This window comes from Salarias fasciatus, chromosome 5 (genome assembly GCF_902148845.1).
Source record: "Salarias fasciatus chromosome 5, fSalaFa1.1, whole genome shotgun sequence".
In the NCBI taxonomy this organism is placed as follows: domain Eukaryota; kingdom Metazoa; phylum Chordata; class Actinopteri; order Blenniiformes; family Blenniidae; genus Salarias; species Salarias fasciatus.
In genome coordinates, this window is record NC_043749.1 from 34293848 (window position 1) to 34316311 (window position 22464).

At 47.8% G+C, this 22464-nt stretch overlaps 1 protein-coding gene across 1 annotated transcript; it reads left to right on the top strand.

The window, feature by feature from the left end:
• Nucleotides 1–1715: 1715 nt before the first annotated feature.
• Nucleotides 1716–2868, top strand: LOC115388525 (protein ANTAGONIST OF LIKE HETEROCHROMATIN PROTEIN 1). Its single transcript, XM_030091686.1, has 2 exons — nt 1716–1736; nt 1966–2868. The coding sequence occupies exons 1-2, from the start codon at nt 1716–1718 to the stop codon at nt 2866–2868; spliced, it is 924 nt and encodes a 307-aa protein (XP_029947546.1).
• Nucleotides 2869–22464: the final 19596 nt, after the last annotated feature.

Sequence of the window (22464 nt, forward strand, 5' to 3'; positions counted from 1 at the left end):
AGGACATTTACAGGAAGAACATTGCCGACTGTGGGACTATTCGAAAAAACCGTGTTGGTTTTCCCAAATACAGTTTCTAACAGCTTTCCAAAAAAACCAGACAGGGGAGACATACGCTGGATTAGGCGAGATCCTTAACTTTTTGTCAAGTGGATGGACACACGGGAGGTGGCAGTGTGTTCAACTTTCCATGAAACGTAATCCTTTTTGTATGGCTTTATTTTTATATAATGTGTTTATATATATATATATATATATATATATATATATACACATATGTAGTCTGGCTATGAGGTCGGGGGTTCGAATCCCGGTCAGGGCGTGTGGTAATCCAGTTGGGCCCTTGGACAAGGCCCTTAACACATACATGTCCACACCTCAGCATAAGCGAAACCATAAATGAAAGAGTCATACCGGCTCAGACGTCGCCCGGGTCAAGCAATTCAATCAATCAATTTATTTTTGTATAGCCCAGTATCACAACAGTTGCCTCAGAGGGCTTCAAGATGTTACACTGATTGGTATAAATTTCAAAGATTGATAATGACTTTGATAATAACAATGAATCACAGTGTAGTGTCGATATAAACGGTCCACAGACAGAACAGAGTGAGAATGTTGACATCAGACCAATAAACATAGTGGCAAACAGTCCACAATAGCTCGTCAGTGACTGAACTAAGTAATGTTATAATGTTAAAACAATAAAAACAGTGAATAAGCATAATGTTAATAAGTCAAATTCACAGTAACGAGACAAAACAAAGTAACCACCGCCTTAGACCCTCACATCCGGCAAGAAAAAACTCCAAAAACCCAGTGGGAAAAGAAAAAATTTTGGGGAGAACCACAGTATGGAGGGATCCCACTCCCAGGGACGGACAGCTTTGGCAACAGCTAGCATGAGACAACAAGAAGTAAAGCCTAGGACTATGTTGAGTACAGTCCGTTGGATGGTCCAGCACAAAAACCATGGATCCCAGAAGTAGAACCGAAGCCAGTCCGCGGGCACAGCACCGACAGGAGTGTCCTCCCGGTCCGAACGAAGCTGGTTCGTAGGCCCTCGTAATAATGGAGTCAGCAACTGAAACTCAAGACTCCCCCTCGAAGGGGGGGACAACAGGTGAAAAGCAATGAACGGACTAAAGGGAATAACATTCAGACATTAGAGGATAGGGCTCAGTGCACCGTACTTCCCACAGCATTCTAGCTCCTAGGGCAGCTTTGTGGATAGTTTAGTATTTAAACTAGTATTTAGTTAGTATAGTTTAGTTTAGTTTAGTTTAGAGTCCCTAGCTGACCTGATCATAGGCTGCATCGAAGAGAAACGTCTTGAGCCTAACCTTAAATGTGGAGACTGTGTCTGCCTCTTTTACCCCTTTTCGACCAAACTGGTTCCAGGGCCAAATCGGGGCCAGGGCCAAAGCGGTGCTAGCCCCGGGCCTCCTGAACACGGACTTTACTTTTCGACCGCCTCGGGAGCCACGGAGGCGGAGGTGGAGCTACGTCACTGCGTCACTGCAGAACGTCGGTACGTCACCGCGTAAGCGCCGCCCCGTCAGCGTCGCGCCAGTGTAAAAAGCCCGCGCAAGCCATCTCAAGCATACGGAGCAGAAATGGAGGACGCCGTGTTTATGTTGGCTGTGGAAGTCGCCGGAGCCGCCGTCCAATGCACGAGGCAGCTGATGGTGATGGCACATCGTCGCCAATGCGCCATGCAGCGCCGGAGGAGGGAGGTGAGTGTTCGTGCTTACTTTTTTTTTCACTACAGTGAATGCAGCTTGTAGCTCGTAGCTGCACCGGCAAAACGCCGCTATCATAAAAACAATCAGTGTGTAAGGATGTCCGTCTTTGTTTTCACAGATGGCCCGACGGTTTGCATTGCGGAACTCACCTACTGCCTGGGTACACCCGCGGTCACGTTAATGGTGGGATACTATTGTCCCGTGTTTCACCGCGCTGCAGTTCGTGCAGAACTTCCGTGTCTCACGGGAGTCCTTCGACTACATCTGTGATCAGACCCGGGGTCTTCTGGTGAAAAAGGACATGAACTACCGCCTGTGTATCCCTGTCCAGAAGCGGGTTGCTATCGCCATCTGGAAAATGGCCACTGGCAGCGAATATCAGACCATCAGCCATCTTTTCGGGGTCGGACTGTGCACTGTGTATAACTGTGTGCAGGAGTTTTGCGACGCAGTCATCCGGGTGCTTCTGCCTCTGCACGTGAAGACCCCCGACGCCCCAAAGCTGCTGGAAATGGCCACCTTCTTCAAAAATCGCTGGCGAGCTCCCCAGTGTGTGGGTGCCATTGATGGCAGCCACATCCCTATAACAGCACCGAAGGAGTTCCCCAAGGACTTCTTCAACCGGAAGGGCTGGCATTCGGTTGTGCTGCAGGCTGTAGTGGACGGAAAAGGACTTTTCTGGGATGTGTGCGTTGGTTTCCCAGGAAGAATGCACGACGCCAGAGTCCTCCGACTGTCCAGTCTGTGGGAGGTTTTGAGTGATGGGCAGCTGCTGGGGCAGCAGAAAGCAAACATCTCCGGTCGCCAGGTGGGCCATAACATCATCGGTGACCCAGCATACCCCATGCTGGAGTGGCTCATGAAGCCATTTTCAGACACGGGTAGACTGACACCCGCACAGAGCATGTATAACTTTCGACTGAGCAGTGCACGCTCTGTGATGGAGATGGCGTTTGGGAGGCTGAAGGGGCGGTGGAGGTGGCTCCTGAAAAGAAATGAATGCAAGCTCGAGTTGGCGAAGCGGATGGTGTTGGCGTGCTGTGTGCTCCACAACATTTGTGAGGAGCACGGGGACAATTTCGTGGAGGAGCACCTTGGTTCGTGGTCGGACCGCTGCATGTAGTCCAGCAGGTCCGCGGTGGTGGACCGCTTCCTCTTGCCTGCGTGACAATATCCAAACAGCGATAGCTTTTAGTAATGTCTGCACATTCACACAACCGACAGCAACAACGATCCCATGCCCATACAAATCTTACCGGGTCAGGTCCGTGACGACATGCCGGACGGGACCGGTGAGCTGCTGCTGCTGCTGGCTGGTACCGATATGCTGCGTTCACACCGGACGCGTTGCAAGCGTCACAGGCGTCACTGACGCCTCAAAGTTGACGCGTGTGAAGTGTGGAATTCGACGCGTGTTCAAATTACACACGACTCTTGCAACGCTGGCGACGCGCGGGAGTGGGAGGAGCTTGTGTCCTGTCTTCATGTTGACAATGGTGGAATCTGTGCCGAAATCGATCTGCTAAAGCTGATTTCACTTTAGCTCTACACTCTTCAAATGTATAACTTTATCGAGATTTTTTTTTTTTTTTAAATTAGGCGACAAAGTGGTCGTTTAGAGCCCGAGTGTGTCGTTTGTTTGTCCGAATACCAACGGTTTATGATTTTCTTCGGGCGAATTCGGCGAAATGTGAGCCAGCCGCAGTGAGCGGCTCCAGCAGGAGGAGGCAGAGAAGCAGGAGAGAAGCAGAGCGCACATGAAGCCTGGACCCGCCACGGAGGCCTCCGCCACGGCCGTTCCCCCGACCCAGCGGCCCAGCCTCCGACCGCCTTTGGCGGCGGGCGACGCGGCTCACACCGTCGGCCGCCCCCGCCTCTCCGACCAGCTCCCCGGCGACCCACAGCAGGACCGAGACACGCGGTCTCACCAAGCAGTCCTACGGAGCGGGCCCGCCGCTAGGGTGGCGGGACCTGCGCCGGACCTCCGTGACCTCCGGGCGTCGCACCGAGTCGGGCCCGGAGGTCCGGCGGTGGACCCCCGGGCCCCCCGGTGCAGCGCGCCACCCCAGCGGCGGGCCCGCTCCGTAGGACCGCTGGGTGATACCGCGCGTCTCGGTCCTGCTGCGGGTCGCCGGGGAGCCGATCGGAGAGGCGGCGGCGGCCGACGGTGTGATCCGCGTCGCCCGCCGCCAAAGCCGGTCGGAGGCTGGGCCACTGGGTCAGGGGAACAGCCCCTGTGGCGGGTCCAGGGTTCGTGTGTGCCCGCCGGCGAGCGCAGAGTTTCTCACACCCTCCGGGGCCGGACCCAGATCGCGGGGCCAGCGTGAGGATGAGGTTCGCTTTCGGCGGTATTTCCGCCTCTCCCGGGCCCAGTTTGACGAGCTTCTGGCCCGCATCAGCGCTCAGAGTGCTCGTCTGTGATTGGATGACGCGCGCGTCGACGCTTCGAAAGTTCAATTTTCCCAACTTCAGGCGTTGACGCCCGCAACGCGTGACGCACGGGACGCGCTTCGCCAACGCTCGAAACGCTCAGAAAGCGACGCTCGAAAAGCGCCTGATGCGCGTTAGGTCCGTTGAAGCTCGTCCACCATAGACTTTGAATGTAACGCTTGCAACGCGTCCGGTGTGAACGCAGCAATAAGCTAGTGGCTGGCGATGGTGACCTGCTTGCAGGAGACGGTGAGCTGCTGCCTGGGGACGGCGAGCTGCTCCGCGGGGAAATGGCCGGGACTGGCGTGCTACACAACAATGGCCCACGCTCATCAGCTGGACCGAACAACTCTGTAAACACATAATTGGCACAAATTTCAGCGATCTCCTGCCCCAAAATATCCACTGTAGCGTAGCGGCACAGTCCCATAAATATAAATACCTGAATCAGGGTCTCGGGTGTGCACGGAGCCCTCGCCCGCCATGGACTCCAGCAACGCCGCTGCTGTTATGGAGTTGAGGGCCCCCGTCGTGGCGTTGGCTGGCCGGTCGCCAAGGACGGAGTGCAGCAGGTCGAAGTGCGGACTCCTGCGCGGGCGACCGCTGCCGTTCCGTCCCTGCTCCTGCCGCTGGTCCCGGTACTCCTTCTTCAGCTTCTTCAGCTTGTTCAGGAGCTGAGCGATGGTCCTTGCGTAGCCGGCTGCGGCCATGACCCGCTGCAGCTGGACGAAAATGGGCTTCGTTCGAGTCGCGCCCTCGAGCTTGGCCTGCACCTCGGCCGAAGACCACAGAGCCAAAAAACACTGTGTCTCCTCCTCGGTCCACTGCTGCTTGTTGTTCGTTGACTCCATTTTTTGGTTAATGGAAAATCTAATGATTTGCGCAGGGAGATGGAGCTTGAGCCGATAGCGAAAGCGGTGTAATGGCGGCTTTCTTCCGTGTATCCGGAGATCTGCTGTTGCTGTAACCCCGCCCCCCAGGGCCTGACGTAATCGGGGCCAGATCGGGGCCTGGGCTAGCCCAGCTGCGAAGCGGGGCCTGAAAAGCCCCGGTTTTTGGGAGCCAGAGCCAGGGCCGCGGTTGGTGCAAACACAAAGAACCGGTTCAAAGTTGGGACTAGCCCCGATTTGGCCCTGGAACCAGTTTGGTCGAAAAGGGGTATTTGACACCACTTGGAAGCTGGTTCCATAAAAACGGTGCCTGATAGCTAAAGGCTCTTCCGCCTAATTTCCATTTAGAGACCGTAGAAGTCACCAGTAACCCTGCATTTTGAGAGCAAAGTGCTCTGATTGGTTGATAAGGCATTAAAGCATCTTGGAGATAGGTCGGAGCCATCCCATTTAGGATTTTGTAAGTGAGGAGAAGGATTTTAAATCTAACTCTAAACTCGACAGGAAGCCAGTGAAGAGATTTTAGAATGGGAGTAATGTGTTCGCCTCTTCTAGTTGCGGTTAATAATCTGGCGGCCGTATTTTGAACCACCTGAAAGTTTTTTAATGCACTTTTTGGGCAGGCTGCAAGAAGGGAGTTGCAGTAGTCCAGTCTAGTAGAAACAAATGCATGGATGAGTTTTTCTGCATCGCTTTTAGGTAGAATGTTTCTTATTTTAGCTATGTTGCGCAAGTGGAAACATGCCGTTTTACAAGCCAGGTTGATGTGTGCTTTAAAGGAGATATCCTGATCAAATAAGACCCCGAGGTTCCTGACAGTAGAGGAGGAGGATACACTGACATTATCTAAGGTGATAATCTGTTCAGATAGACACTCTCTCAGTTTATGGGGGCCTAGTATAATGACCTCTGTTTTGCCAGGATTAAGACGGAGATAGTTCGTAGTCATCCAGGTTTTAATTTCTCTGATACAGTCACTGAGTCTGTCTATTTGATTAGTTTGATCAGGTTTCATAGATAAATACAATTGTGTGTCATCTGCATAGCAATGAAAATTGATTTCGTGACTTCTAATTATGTTCCCTAAAGGAAGCATATACAACAGAAATAAAATTGGCTCAAGCACGGACCCTTGAGGAACCCCATAACTGACCTGGGAGCACGGTGAGGACTGTTGGTTAACGTGAACAAATTGGTACCTATTAGATAAATAGGATTTGAACCAGCAGAGGGCTTTTCCTCTGATGCCGACCTCACATTCTAACCTCTGCAGGAGAATATTGTGGTCGATTGTATCAAAAGCTGCACTGAGGTCTAAGAGAACCAGGATTGAGACTAGACCTGCGTCAACCGCCAATAGCAAGTCATTAGTGACTTTAACTAACGCAGTCTCAGTGCTGTGATAAGCTCTATATCCTGACTGAAATTTCTCAAATAAACTATTGTCCTGTAGGTGGCGGTGAAGCTGTTCAACCACGACTTTTTCCAGAACTTTTGAAATAAAAGGCAGATTTGATATCAGTCTGTAGTTGGCTAGAATATCAGGATCAAGATTAGGTTTTTTCAGCAGTGGTTTGATTACTGCGAATTTAAATGACTGTGGCACATAGCCAATTTCTAGAGACGTATTTATTATAGTTATGATTGTATTTAAGATAACTGGAAGAATATCTTTGAAAAGCTTAGTTGGAATTGGATTTAGAAGACAGGTCGAAGTTTTAGAAGACATTACAATCGAAGTAATCTCAGCCCCATCTACTGATGAGAAACTATCTAGTATTTCAGGTATTTCAGGTGGAGGCAGTGGCTGGATTCCCTGAGCTTGATCTGAGGAAAGCACTTCACTGATTTTACCTCTGATGGTTATGATTTTATCATTAAAGAATTTAAGAAAGTCATGGCAGTTTAAAGATTCTGGGATTACTGGTTCCACTACAGTATGACTGTTTGTCAGTCTGGCTACAGTGTTGAACAGAAACCGAGGGTTATTTTTGTTTATTTCTATTAAACAAGAGTAATATAATGTCTTGACTTTAAAAGGAGTTTTATAGCTTATCAAGCTGCATTTCCAAGTCTTCAGAGATTGTTCCGATTTAGATTTACACCACAGACTTTCTAATTGCCGAGTTTTTTGTTTGAGAACACGGGTTTCAGAATCAAACCATGGAGCAACGCACCTGGGTCGATTGGTTTTCAGCTGCAACGGAGCCACTACGTCAAGGGCAGATTTTTGCGAGTGCATAGCACTGTCAACAAACTGATCACTATTAGCACCACTGGTCAATAAGCTCATTTCTGTGAGTTCACAAGATAATGCAGCAAATGCAGGCTGGATCAATTCTTTGTACCGAGCCACAGATTTTTCAGATAATGTCCGTATCAGCTGAATTTTATCTTTTTGAGCAGAGTAGACTTCAATCAAAACCTGAAAAGTAATCAAAAAATGGTCTGAGAGTATGGGGTTCTGAGGGAAAACATTTAGGTCACTGACCTCTATCCCATATGTTAAGACCAGATCCAGGGGTGTGCTTGTGACTATGAGTGGACTCATCAACATTTTGAGTGAAACCGATGCTATCTAATACTGCAATAAACGCATTACTCAAACTGTCACCAGAATCATCCACATGGATGTTAAAGTCACCTATTATAAGGATCTTGTTATGAGCCAAAACTATATTGCTTAAAAACTCTGGGAACTCAGTTAAAAAGTCAGAGTAAGGACCAGGAGGTCGATACACAATAATTAATAGCACGGCTTTTTGATTCTTCGAATTTGGACAAGTAAGCGTTAGTATTAAGCTTTCAAAAGAGTTTAATTTAACATTAGTTTTGGGTTTAAGAAGAAGACTGGAGTGCGATATCACTGCCACACCTCCACCTCGACCTGTTGATCTAGCTGTTTGGAAATTAACATAGGTTGGAGGGGTACATTCATTGAGCCTCACATAGTCATCTTGCTGAAGCCAAGTTTCTGTTAGAGCAAGGAGATCAATGTTCTTGTCACCGATAAGGTCATTAACTAACAGAGATTTAGTGGAAATTGCTCTAATGTTTAGTAGACCACATTTTATGTATTTCCTACTGGAAAAGGTATTCTGTCTCGTACAGGTGTTAAGCTTTTTACCCATTGACTTTTTTCAAATGCTTTGAGTACTATGGACAGACACAGTCTCTGTTTGCCTAGGTAAACCTCCATGCTTGACTTGTAAAAATCCGGGAGCAGGATTAGTGACAGGATCAACAAGATCAACAGAGTAGCGTTCTACACAACTGCTCTGCGCCCGGGGCTCATAGCTGGTTTGTCAATTTAGAGTACTAAGCCGATCAGCCATATTGTGAGCTAAAAGGGCTGCACCATCCAAAGTTGGGTGGATGCCGTCCCTGCGGATGAGCCCAGGCTTTCCCCAGAAGGTGCACCAGTTGTTTAGAAAAATAACTCCGTTTTCCTCACTCCATCTAGACAACCAGCAATTGAATGATGAAAGTCAGCTATACATTTCATCATTGACCAAATTGGGCAGGGGACCAGAGAATATTACAGCATCAGACATCGACTTAGCCAATTCACACACCGAGGCTACTTGTAATTTGAGCACCTCTGATTGTCTCCGCCGGGCATCATTACCGCCTGCGCGAATCACGACTCGATGGAATCTCCTACCTTCCTGTTTTAAAAGCCTAAGGTTCCCCTCGATGTCCCCCACTCTGGCCCCCGGGTAACACCTAACCTTCACCGCTGGCAGCTTCACGTCTCTAACTATAGAGCTGCCAATCACCAGCGTGTCCAGTTCAGCCGGTGTGTCGTCGCTGAGGGGAGAGAACCTATTGCAGACGTGAACCGGTTCTTGGAGTGCTACGTGGCGGTGCTTAGCACTAGCCTTCCTCCGGACCGTCACAAACTGGTCCTGGTCTTGCCCCGGCTGCTCGGGACATGCTGCGGGGCTAGGCTTGCTAACACTCCTCTCACTGCAGGAGTGGGCAGCAGGCCCTGCCGCTACCTGGCTGTAGCTAGCGCTGCCCTGCCCCTCACATCTGCACAGCCGCTCCTCTAACTCGGTTACCCTGGCCTCCAGCGCTGTCAATACACTGCACTTTACGCAAATACCCCTATCGTCAAGGGAGGCAGGGTTCTGACTCAATATACGGCACACTGAACAGGAAAGAAAAGAAGATAGAGGGGAGGACGCCATAGCGGTCCCGATGGACTGAGCTAGTTAGCACGCTAAGCTAGTTAACACGCCAGTGGCGCTAACGGCGGAGAAGAAATGTAATTCATGAGGGATCACTGGTCAATCAGGGGCGTAAATAACCCCAATTTTTTGATTGTTTTGTGAATTAACAGTAATAGCAAGAGAGAGACAGCAAGCACTTCAGTCACTCGCAAGCTTCACCAACACGGAAAACACTCACCGGAAGTGACGTCAGCAGTTCAAATTAAAATGCCACTTCATACAGCTACTCCCGTTCTGTCTGTAACGGTGTAGTGAGACCTCAGGGCTGCTTTGGAGATGCAGAGTGCGAAGACACTGGGGTTGATGGAGTGGGTGGGGGTCTCAAACATGGTGGCTGTTCAGCAGGTGACAAGATGTCTGCAGTCACAACAGATGGTGATGACCGACTCTCTGTTGGTGGTTCTGTGTCTGGGATATTGTTAAGCTTCTTTTAAAGCTAAAGGGGGTTAGCTATGGTTTTATAACACGCAATATTGATTATTATCCCAAGGTTTATGTTATATCCTTGCTGTAGAGTGGTAAAGTTTGTCTTTTGTGTGAGTTTTATGTGTGTATTGCTGTTAGCAATGTTATCTTCTGTTAGCTCCACATGGAGCTCTGCTGTTCAACCCATAGTAAATTAATTATTGCAAATGTAAGTGCCTTCACATGTACTGTAACCTTTATTTTGTGTATTTCTGGATACTTATGAACCTAGTGTCTGTTTAATATGCACTAAAAAGCTATTTTGGGTAAAATTGAATATATTTATTCATTACACATGTGAACTAATTCAGTTGGTTTACTAGAAGATAGATAACTAATAATTAGACAAGAAAACAAGATGTACGACATTTGAAACCCATTTGAAATATATATATTTTTTTTTTTAAACAGTTACAGAGCTACAGTAATCATAGCATAAAGTCAGCTGTTGCTCTTGCGACCTATCCAACAGGTCAGGTTTTTTGGATTTGTATAATCCACTGGATTGCAGATTCGCGGATTCCAGAAGAGGATCGATTCTCTCCACTCCTCAACACACACATATATGCACAATACACACGTGTACACACACACATGATCTACAGTCAGATGGCCTGGCACGAACGATCAGGGGAAACGCCACCACTGGGGCCGTCCACACCAGGAGTCACAGGCTAGGACCACTGAGGGTGCCGGCGCCTGGCGCTCCCACCATGACAGACGAGGGGAAGCCCACATCAAGACCGAGGTCTGCCGGCATCCTGATGACCCCGTGACTCTGGAAGAAGACGCTCCTGCCATGTAGTCCAGTCCTGTGCCACTATGGGACACAGGTCCTGCTGGATCAGCTGGATGAAGGTCTCTGGTATTAGAAAGCCAAAACACATCAAGGGTGACGATGTGTCCCTGGATTTACATCGTTCCCACAACCGATCCAAAGCTCCGCCCACTCTCAACACCAAGGCAGACCTCATGGGAAAACCATGTGTGGCCTCAAAGGACGGTTTTACATCACGTCCCCTGTTTATTGATTCTACTCAAACTAATTCCCTGCATTTGGTCTGTCAGACGTTGCTACTGTAGAATGGACCTGGCAAGTTCAACCCCTCGGTCACATTAACATATTTCAACACAGTTGAATGTCAAAGGATAAAAGAAGAACAATTGTTGCCAGAATTACGGGTAAGTATTAAGGCAAGGAAAAAATATGATAGGAGGACATGCACTTCAAGAAAGAAGCTGTCGAGAGTAAATTCAAAACACAATATTGACAATGGATTTAAAGTAAAATCTTGAGAATAAAGTTGGCCTTTTCAGATTACAGTAGCCAGTGGACGTGAGTCCTGCAAACTGTACAGTACCTGAGATATCGATACTGAGAATCACAGGTGATGTGAGGTTCTGCTCCTGTAAAGCTGCCTCATATAAAAAAAACACGTATACGGTGTTCTGTTTGTCTGGTTGGGCCCGCTGGAAAACATTACTCCTGCGGGGGATTTGTGGCATCGTTCCATTTCAGAACACTGTGGTGAGCTGGTGTTCGACCTGAGGAGGAGCAGGGTGTCTGTGTCCCCGTCTCCGTCCAGGAGAGCAGTGTGGACATGTGGAAGAAGACAAACATCTGAGGGAGTATTTAGACCATAAACTGGACTGTGTTCAGCACATTGAAACCCCTAAAAACAAGAACCAGAGCCATGTCTATGTAGAGAGGCGGACGAGGTCCTTCAGTCCGTCGCACTGTGCTGGAGGTGTTTGAGTCTGTGATGGTGAGGCCGTCCCCGGCGCTGCAGCCTGCGGGGGCCGGAGGCGGAGTGTGGCCGAAACACACAGGCTCAAATAACTCTTCAGAAAAGCCAGTGATGTGTTGAGGGTGCAGGAGGACAGTGGCACGGTGGTGGTGGAGGTGGACTCTGATCAAACAAGAGCAAAAATAGAGTCTAACCTGGAGCTGTCACCACACAGAACACTAAGGCCAAAAGGAAACTAAGACTAACTAACGCAACAAAGGTTCCTGAAACCAAAGCTAAACCACAAAGAACCGAGTGCCTCAATGCCTGACAGAGTAGAGCCGACTACGAGGGACTCGTGGGCATCGCCGGTAGCAGCCCGCTGCCCGCCACCTTTGTTCCCTCAGGTGGCTTCGTGGGATTGGCTGACGGGACTGACGAGCTGCTCTCCAGTCAGGTTCCACAGGTGCAGGCGGTGAAGCAACATTGAGGTTCTGCTGCAGCAGCAAACCTGAGAACCGCACTCAAGCAGACACACACTAATTGAAACACTCACACACACAATACAGGACAATACGGTGACAGCCGTAACACTGCTAAATGTTTAACAGTTCCATAATACAGAATATGTGCTGACAGACTGTTTTTAATTCCATCAGGCTATTGATGATTTATTTGAATGTCATGGAGAAATGCCGTTAATCGTTATTCTAAATTTGATATTGCTTCTTGGATGTTCCTTAAATGAAACCTATTTTGCTCAGTTGCACAGTTATACTGACGTGTCTGTGCCTTTTCTTCACAGTGCGTCTCAGAAGGTTTCCTCAGCCAATGACAGCAGAGAGGAAGGCAGGACAGATCGACGTTCTAAACCAGTAAACTAATCTACTAAATGAAATACTCATTATTATGATAACCTGGTGACTGAAATCCCCACATAGCTAAATTAGTCTGGCCCAGTAGTGGGCCACACATCTCACTCACGCTTGGCCCACATATCGCAATGAATTACGGCACTTGGGAGGCCACCTCTGGTTGCCACATATGGCCCATGACTTTGCCATGTCTCAGCCACCTGTTCAGCCGCATGTGGCCCTGTCCCGGCCCAGTGTTGGGCCAGATAAGTTTTAGTTTTTCTTACAGATGTCAACCGGCTGTATGACCACAGCTGGCCCGAAGTAGGACCAGACGAGTTTCATAAATGGTTCCAGATGTCAGCCTGAACTAAACTGTAAGCAAGCCACTTCTTTAATACACTCACTTGCCGTATTTGGCCCAGAAAACAAAATGCTCCAACAATGGCAGTATCAAATATTTATTTATTGATACAATTACAATATAATCTTAAAACAGTGTATAAAATTAACAAGTTTAATACTATAAACTTTTAAAAGCAAAGCAAAAGTTTTATACAACATATAATAATAACAATAACAATAACAATAATAATAATAATAATAATAATAATACATTTTATTTGTATAGCGCTTTTCAGGACACTCAAAGTCGCTTCACAATACACCAACAAAAATAAAAAACAGCAGCAAAAAATCAACAGCAGTAGAAAACAAACATTAAAAGCACTTTTGAACAGGTGGGTTTTGAGTTCTTTCTTGAAGGTGGGGAGGTCGGAGCGGTCACGGAGAGGCTGTTGCGGCGATGGAGAAGGCTCTGTCTCCCCAGGTTCCAGCAGGGTGGAGGAGCGGAGGGAGCGAGATGGAGTGTGGAGGTGGAGCAGGTCTGTGAGGTATGGAGGGTGGAGGGGCCTGATGATGGAGAGCTCTGAAGGTGATCAGGAGGAGTTTGAAGTGGAGCGCTGAGGGACGGGGAGCCAGTGGAGCTGGTGGAGGACCGGGGTGATGTGTTGACGGGAGCGGGTGTGGGTGAGGAGGCGGGTGTTGCCCCTTCGAAATGAACACCAAGTCCGTAGTCCCTTGAAGCCTTTATTTTGAGCTCAGTTTTAAAGGGGTTTTTTTGTACAAGTGTCAACGAGGAAAAAGTCCCGTCTTAGCCACAATCACATTTCTGCAGGCCACAGTCTGATTTCTGCACCACACGCCAGCTCGCCATGAACCGGCTGTGGACCTACCCTACATAACAAGACCACACCCCGAGCTTGGCGTGGACCAGGCGGTCACGTGACACGGGTTTCCTGAGACGTATCAAAATAAAACTAACTATAACGAAGGTAGTGATAATTGCAGAAGTTCCAAATAAACATATACGAGGGGGTACCCAAAAAAAAACGGAATTTGGTCAGAAAACAATAATAATAATGAGTTCCGACTTCTGGCCGTCAGATGTGCTGCAGGTAAGCCTCATGCACATCTGTGAGAAATTTGAGCTCCGAGAGTTACACTGACACCTGTCAGGCGCTATTTATAGCAACAGAGTGCAGAGGCGGTCTGCGATTTTTTTCAAAATGGCGACATTGACTGTGAAGCCAGAGCAGCGCAAACATTAAATTCTGCTTTTTGCTGGAAAACAGCAGCAGAAACACTCAGCTTGTTGCAGCAAGCCTACAAGGATGATGCTCTGGGAAAGAATCAGGTCCATGAGTGGTTCGGGTGGTTTAAAAAGGGCCAGATGTCGGCGCATCAGGTGCGCTCAGCCGTGAAAACAATGGTGAGCTGCTTCTTCGCTGTCCAGGGTCTCGTCCACAGCGAGTTTGTCCCTCCAGGTCAGACTGTAAACCAGGACTACTACAGGAAGTCCTCAGACGCTCCGTGAGGATGTGAGGAGGAAGCAGAGCGTCGTGGCGGAGTGGAGCCGGTTGATCCACCACCACAGAGCGCCAGCGGACACGGCGCTGCGCCTCACGCAGTTTCTGGCGAAGAATGAGATGAATCTCTTCTCCCATCCGCCTGATTCGCCAGATGAAGCCTCCAGTGACTTTTTCTTGTTCCCCAAGTTGAAGAAAGAGCTGAAGGGACAGCGGTTTGCAGATGTGGAGGAGGTGACAGAAAAATCGCAGCCGGCAAAAAATGGCACTTTTACGCGCGGGTCTGACGACGCATTGGTGAAGTGGGAGACACGGCTGGAGCGCTGCATTAATGCAGATGGGGATTATTTTGAAGGCGACGGTGGTGTTTTATTTTGAAATGTCATAAATAAAAAGTTATAATCAAATTCCGGTTTTTTTTGGGTACACCCTCGTATACCGTTATACTCAGTGAACCAATAATATCAGATAAAGTGCAATAATACATATGAAAAACCAGTGGACAACACGGGCAGCGGAGTTTTGAATGTACTGTAGTTTATTGAGGGTTTTGGATGGTGTACCGTAGAGAATGCTGTTGCAGTCGTCGATTCTGGAAGTGATGAAAGCATGGATTAAAGTTTCAGCAGCAGAGAAGGAGAGTGATGGGCGGAGTCCAGCTATGTTTTTGAGGTAGAAGAATGCAGTCCGGGTTCTGTGTTTGATGTGGGGGTCGAATGATAGAGTGGGGTCGAGGAGAACACCGAGGTTGCAGATCAGTGGGGAGTGTGTGGAGTTATCCCACACTGAACACAAATGCCCCCCAAAAGTGAGATATGTAGTTGAAAACAGTAATCAAGCAGCAGAAGTAAAGTTTGGAGTAAGTGGAAAACTTGTGAAGGACTGAAAAAAGCGGAAGTTACTCTTTCTGCAATGAATACAACAGAAAAAGCTCATCACGGGCTAAACGTTAGATGGCCACAACTAGAGGAACAATTGCAGTATCAAATATTTAGTTATTAATACAATAACAATACAATATTAAAGCCGCGTGCGGCGATGTTAGTGCTTCATTCCCTGCTATTGCCGTCAACGTCTCGCGCTCGCTAAATTGACATTAACACCACACACTGCGGCCTCCAGAACATTACCACCGACTTTATTTGCTGTCAGTCAATCATGCACAAAATCACATGAATTTATGGAGTCATAATCTATCATGTATGTCTGTGTGCTCCTGTAGGTGGCGCTGTAGCACGTATCACGGCTAGTCATATATTAATGTTATCAATGTTATGTTGTGTGTAATTGATAGAATTTTCAGCTTGATCATGTAAAGTATTTTTAATGCATTTGTTGTTGGGTTATTTTTCACTTGTCTTCAGGCACAGAATTTTGTCTGGTTACTGTGAAATAATATCCATGCTTCATGTCTACGGCAGGGAGTGGTATAGAGTTGAGTTGTTTTAAACTTATAAATGAGTTGTGTTAAACTTATGACTCAACTCTGCTCTACTGTACACCACTGTACTGTACTGTACAGGCAACATTGCCTCCCTGTCAGCTCTAAGTGACTGTGTGACAACGATAAAAAACTGGATGGCTAATAACTTTCTGCAGCTAAACTCTGATAAAACTGAATTTCTTATCTCTGCTCCTCCCAGTCTTGTGCCGAGGATCAAAGATGGTTTATGAATAGAATAGAATAGAATAGACTTTATTGTCATTGCACGGGGGGGTACAACGAAATTACATGGGAGCTCATATAAAGCTACAATTCACCTCGATTAAAAAGTCAAGGACAAGAAAACTTAGGAAAGACATCAGAGACAAAACAGAAAACAACACAGACATTAGGTAACAACAGAAAAAATACAAGGGCAGGTATAATTTGCATAAGCGCATCCACAAGATGCAAGAGTAATAAATAACAGTGTAACAGAGTGGTGGTCATGCTACATGAGGCACAAACTCTTAAAGTGCGAGGAGATAGTTGGGTGATTTAGTCCATGGGGGGGGGGTTATGGGAGACTGTTCATAAGTGAGTGTGCGTTTCTGTGTCCGTGGGTGTCTCCATACCTCCATGATTAAACCCTCCGTTAAAATTCTAGGTGTCACTGTAGACCACGCTCTGACTCTGGATCAACATGTGAAACTTGTGATCCGTTCTTGCTTTTTCCAGTTGAGGAACAGACAAACTGAGGCCCATTGTGTCTCAAGCTGAGATGGAGATCCTTATCCATGTGTTTGTATCCTCACGCCTGGATTACTGCAACTCGCTGTTTACTTGTGTCAGCAAAACATCTTTGGATCACCTGCAAGTGGTCCAAAACGCCGCTGCCAGACTGCTGACCAGGACACCCAGGAGGTCCCACATAACTCCAATCTTATCTGCTCTTCACTGGCTCCCCATTAAGTCTCGAATACAATATAAAATCCTTGTGGTTACGTACAGAGCTCTGCACGGCCAGGCACCGCTCTACATCACAGATCTGTTACAGCCTTATGTTATGAGGGGGGGGGGGGGGGGGGGGGGGGGTGCAGTTCAGAGCAGCCCAGAGTGGACTGGTGTGGCAGGAAAATAAGGCATTTTTGAGGGCTTGTTATGGGGAGCCTGAGCAACAGATCAAAAAAAGCTGGCTGATTATTGAAGGTCAGTGTGTCTAGATGCAGCATGCTGAGTTTGGGCTCATTTGGACCAAACACCTAGGAGTTCAGTTCATTTGAAAAATTGGAAGCCAAACGACATTTCCACATCGACAATGAAGCCTAGAGTCAAAACCATGGAAGCTACAGGAAAGAGCTGATTGACTTTTCTGATCAGGAGGCCACAAAGGAATTTTCTGTCAAATATGAAAAAGATTGGTAAAAGTCGGTGTGGGCGATATGGGCTAAAATTTATATCACGGTACAATTTGAAACTTACACGGTGGACGGTATATATCACAATAAAAGCCAAAATTTCCGCTGGAATTTTCCAGTTTGATATATGAATTTCAGCATAACAGTCTTTTAATGCTTACCATAGCACATGGTGAAACAAGGAAGCAGGAAGTGGTTTTTAAACTATTAAATAACATAAGTCAAATTACTTTGAACCCAAACCAAGTCCAGATTACAGATCAGGGGTCGGCAACTTGATTTGGCGTCTGGCCAATTTTTTTTGACTGATCCCCATTCGTCGTCATTGGCTAACATAAGTCAAATTTTTACTGACTGTAATATTTAAGGAAGACCACCTAATTACTATAAATAATATTTTTACTTTACTTTTTACCATTTTCAGTAAGGAGGGTTCATATTCTGCAGCTGCATCTGGACCCCCGGGTCCTGATTCGACGGGGGTCCATTTACAATCTCACACCGGCAGGCTGAGACCAGCCCTTGATTCGGTCTTACAGAGACCAGGCGGTCCTTAACAAGCGACCCCTGGTTTAAATTCTTCATATATTTTCAAAAAGTACTTTTGTTTTATTATTATAACAAGTGAATTTATATCTGTCATCTTGTATTTTGTGATGAGATTTGGAAGAACCTAACCTGTCCAGCTGTCTTAACCTCTGAGCTCCAACAGAGGGCAGCAGACCCCTGGTCCCGCCGCTCGGCCCCCCTTCCTGACAGGAATGCCCACTTGCACAACCAGCGCGCTTGCATAACATGTCTGAGCATCAGCACATCAAACGTACGCCTACGTTTCCCATTCCAGTGCGTGTGAGCACAAACACAGTGTTCCTCCACCTCCTCGCCGCTGCGCCGCCACTTCCTCCACCTCCTCCTCCACCTCCACCTCCTCCCGCCGACCTGCCCGTTATCAGACGCTCCGTCGTGACTCATGGTCTCCATGTGGAAGCTCTGGCTCGGTTCTGGACCGGAGCAGAGACAGGTGACGTCCTCTGGTCAGTGAGCCGTCCCGGAGCCGGACTGAAGACAGCCGTCTCTCTGTCCCGTCAGTCGCCGCTCGCCGCCGTGCCTCGTCTTCATGACTTGTCCTTTGTGATGAAATGCTGTTGCAAGTAATCTGCTGTTGTTCTTGGACTCATTATAGAAAATTCCCCCTCATTTCGACTGAATTGCTAGATTTGCGTTTGTGTTCTGCAGAGATGAAAATCAGTTGTGGAATGTTTGATGTGGCACATTCGACCTGGTCGGTTTCCAAACCTTAAGAGCCGCAGTTCTTCATCTGCTCAGCGGGTTTCCATGGTTTAACAGCCGATCTCAGCCAGAGGAAGACGTCAGATGCAGCCGGAGAGTTTCTGCTGGCGGAGGAGCGTGAACAGAAACACACTGAGAGGATGTTCGTCTGCTGAAGGCTGAAGAAGTTAATGCAGTTTGTAAAACATCAGAAAGCACAGAAGCGAACCGTGTTTCTCCAGATTAAAGCTGTGAGGATCCTGATGCGTGAAAGGGTGAAGCAGTGCTGTTCCACCTCCAACCTGCAGAAAGTGAAGCTGAACCTGCAGCTCTCTTCCTGTTTGAAGGGAGCTTTTCATTTCCATCTGCTTGCTCATGTGGAGTCGTCATGTTTTTCTCTGAAAATGTCATGAGATGACCTGAAGTGTTCTTCACGGGCAAATAAAGAAAGACCAAAAACAAACAAAAAAAAAACATTTAAACACTAAAACACACCATCTCATGTGAAATTCAGACATTTAACATTTTGAGAAAACATCACTGTTGGTTTTGGAAGAGAGACCTCACAGCATGATCCATTACCCAGAGCACAACAGCTCCCAGGTATCCAGACCTAAACATCCTGGAACTGACTCATGTAATTAGCATTCTTGAGATTTTACACTGCAGGAGAAACACATCAGACAGCAGAGGAGGAAGAGTGAGCCTGACGTTTCGGTGTTTGCTCTGTGGTCAATGAGGAGGGAACACACTGATTCCATGGACTGAGGAGGCGATCTGCTGCATTGTGTTACCTTCACCTGTTCTGTAGCTGCAAAGCGATTCCGTCCCTGGAGAGACGACCTGAGCTGCATTAAGGCCGAGGAGACATTCAGGAGACATTCTTTCTTCTGGCTGTTTGGGAGTAGCTTCCTGCATGGCGGCATGGCTGCTCCTCCTGGAGACGAAGGCTTCTCCCTCTGCTGAACATGCAGCGCTCGGTCCAGTCAGAGACGCCACACAGCTTCACTGCCGGTTTTAGAAAAGCTCCAAAACATTTTTCTCTTTAAAGAGCAGTGACGACGCTCAGCTCCAGACATGTGAATAACTCTGGTGCTGTGAACATTAGAGGTGAACACATGAAACCCTGCAGGTCAGCTGATGATGTCCTGCTGAAACCAGGAGGAATGAGTCTGAACACATGATGAACACGGATACGGGGGGGGGGGGAGGGGGGGCTCATACCAGCCTGACTGACTTCCCCTTCGGCACTGACAGTCTCAGACAGGAGGGCCAGAGACTTAACAGCCCTCTTCATCATGCTTTAACATCTTGGTTTCCGGCCTTCGGGGAGGCTGGCTGACACTCACATCGCTGCTTTCTTCTTCTTCTTCTTCTTCTTCTTCTTGTTTTTACATGAAGACCGTCCACCTCTCCCTCTGCACCAGCACATTCCCCTCAAAGACAAATCAGTTCAGCTACCTTCAGCATCAACTCAAGCAAAGTGTGCTTCAGTGGGAATAAAGGCCTGTTCACACAGCAGAGATGCTGATGCTTCTTTCAGTTACAGGTAAATGAAGCTTCAAATGACTGAAAACCATGATGTGTGAAAACTCCAGGCAAAATGGAGGTTTAGACCGAGAGAGACGGAGTTAAACATCACGGCGTCACGAACTCAAACACCTCGTTTAGGAGACGCTCCACTTCTCCGTACGTCCAGATGACCGTAACATTTTGGACAAAGTCCTGCTTCCAGCTCGGTGTGTGCTCCAGCGGGAGACCTGGACTGGTCTAGAACCGGCAGGAGGAACCAGAACTCAGGTCTTGTAACCTGATATCAGTGACGAATGAGCACAAATCCACATGGAAGCACTCCGAAATGTTGTGGAGAACCTCTTAAGATCAGTGAAAGCTGTTATATCCGCAAACGGAGGAGATTCACCTGAAATCAGATCATCTCTACATGTCTCTCTGGAAGTATATAGTCTTACTTACATTGGGTCATTGTATAAAATAAATTTATTGGTAAATAGCACGATAAATCATTCAAAACCTTCCTGCTGAGACACTCGGCGCTGCTGCTGAGCTCCACGCCGCCCAGGCCGCTGCTCGGGGCTGGAAGTGAGGAAAATGAGCCTCTTCCAGCTCTGAAATGTTTTCCTTCCCAGGCTGAGAGAGGAGGGCCTCTGTGAGGGAGCGGGCCTCCCCCCGGCGGGGTGCGTGCTCAGGGGCACTGTGGCAGCGGCCGTGGAGGCGCGGCGCGGAGGGAAGGCGTCAGGTCAGTGCGTGGCTTCAAACGGGAGGAAGGCCCGTCTCCGCCTTTCATCCCAGCTAATCAGGTCGAGCGTTTGAAGCCGTCCAGCAGTGTGTCTGAGGGTTCGGACCGGGTGCCGCCGGCTTTGTACTCAACAAGTGATGCTCGCACAGGTACGCAGGGCGGCTTTGATCCCCGGGTGGGGTCAGCTGATCGGCCGCGGGTCAGCTGTGATCATCGGCTCAGAGCTGCAGGCGGACGGCTCGCCAAGCGGCTTCATCCACCGGCAGGAGCTGGAAAACGCTCCGTCTATTGATCGAACAAAGACACTCTCTGACCGATTTCCACTCACGCTAATTCATTTCCTAGATATCAGTGAGGAAAACGTAGCTTTTTTTGACCTGTTCAGACCTTCAGGATCAATATTCTACAGTAAAGAAACATCTGTAGAAACTCAGAGGATTGATTTATGTTTCAGTTTGCAAAGTTTTCAAGTGAAAAAAAGATGGTTCTTTGTGCTCTTTAGTCTCTTCTGGCTTCTGCGATTAAATGCTGAACATTGAAATCACGAGACGAGAAGACACTGAACAGGACTGGAGTTTCCTGAAGTCCAGGTTTCACAAAACCTCTTCTGCTTCACCTGAAACCCAGACGACGGCTGTGACCACCTGGCACAGGGCTGATGAAGACGATGAGGAGGATGGGAGGTTTTCACCTCCGGCTGGTTGGATGTGGCGTTCGCCGCAGACAGAATTCCAAACTCCGGTCCAGGATCAGCCCTGCTTTACCAGCAGAGTGAGGACTTTTCCTCCTGACGGGTTTTAGCTCCTTTCTGTCAATCCTGCTTCGTTCTGACTGGAGTTTGGAGAGCGGCGCTGGAGCCTCTTCACCCAGCCGGAGCCTGGAGTCAGTAGATATCGATCTGATCTGATTAGAAAACAGATCCACATGTCTCATCAGAAACAGAGTCTACATTTAACTGAGTATAGTTTAAAAGGTGTAAGAGGTGTAACCTCTGCTCTGCTGGCTCTCTGCTCAGTTCATGAAACTGTCCTGAAAATAGGATTAAACACACTTTTTTCTTTTAAATCTGAACATTAAAAGAATTCCTAAAGTTTCTAAGTTAAAAATACAGAAATGTAGAATGTAGAACTGCCACAGTACAGAAAATAAACACTTCTGAGCTTTTTCTCAGCTTCTAAGCCTGGTTCTGCAGGTTTCTTCCTTTCAAAGGGAGTTTTTCCTTCCCACAGTCTCCGACTGTTTGTGATGATGTGGATCTGTTGGGTTTTTTTCAGTAAAAGGGTCCAAAAATGACTGTGTCGTTCGTGGTGCTATATAAATAAAGTTGAATTGAATTGAAATGTACTCATTTTTCTTGACTCTTTATTAGACCTGAAAACTTGTCAAATGATTTTTTTGTTTGCATATTTTTAAATATTTTTAAGCTGTAGATATAAAAATATGAAAACTTTCGTGATTTCTTTGACTTGGAAGGCATCTAAAAAAAGTTCAGCATTGGCAGCATCTTTTGGTGTGGAGTTTGCATGTTCGTCCTGTGTAGAACGCCGATATGAGATCTGAAACATCGGTGTTTAACTCCTGCCAGTCAGACGGTGAATATCCGCCCTGCTTCCCCACCGCCGTCACACTCTCCTCCACCGCTCTGGAGTGTGTTCAGTATCACTTCATTTCATCTACAAGAAGAAGAAGGGCTCTGTTATCACATGAAACACTTTCAAAACATAAGCAATTAAAAAGACGATTAATCAGGCCTGTCCCGGCCGATCTGTTATCGGTCCGATTCATGTTGAAATACTTTCACAGCCGAGCGGCAGAGCTCGGGGTCCCGCGGGAGCTGGGGGAGAGACAGGTACGGAGCTGCAGCCCGGGTCTTATAGGAAGCG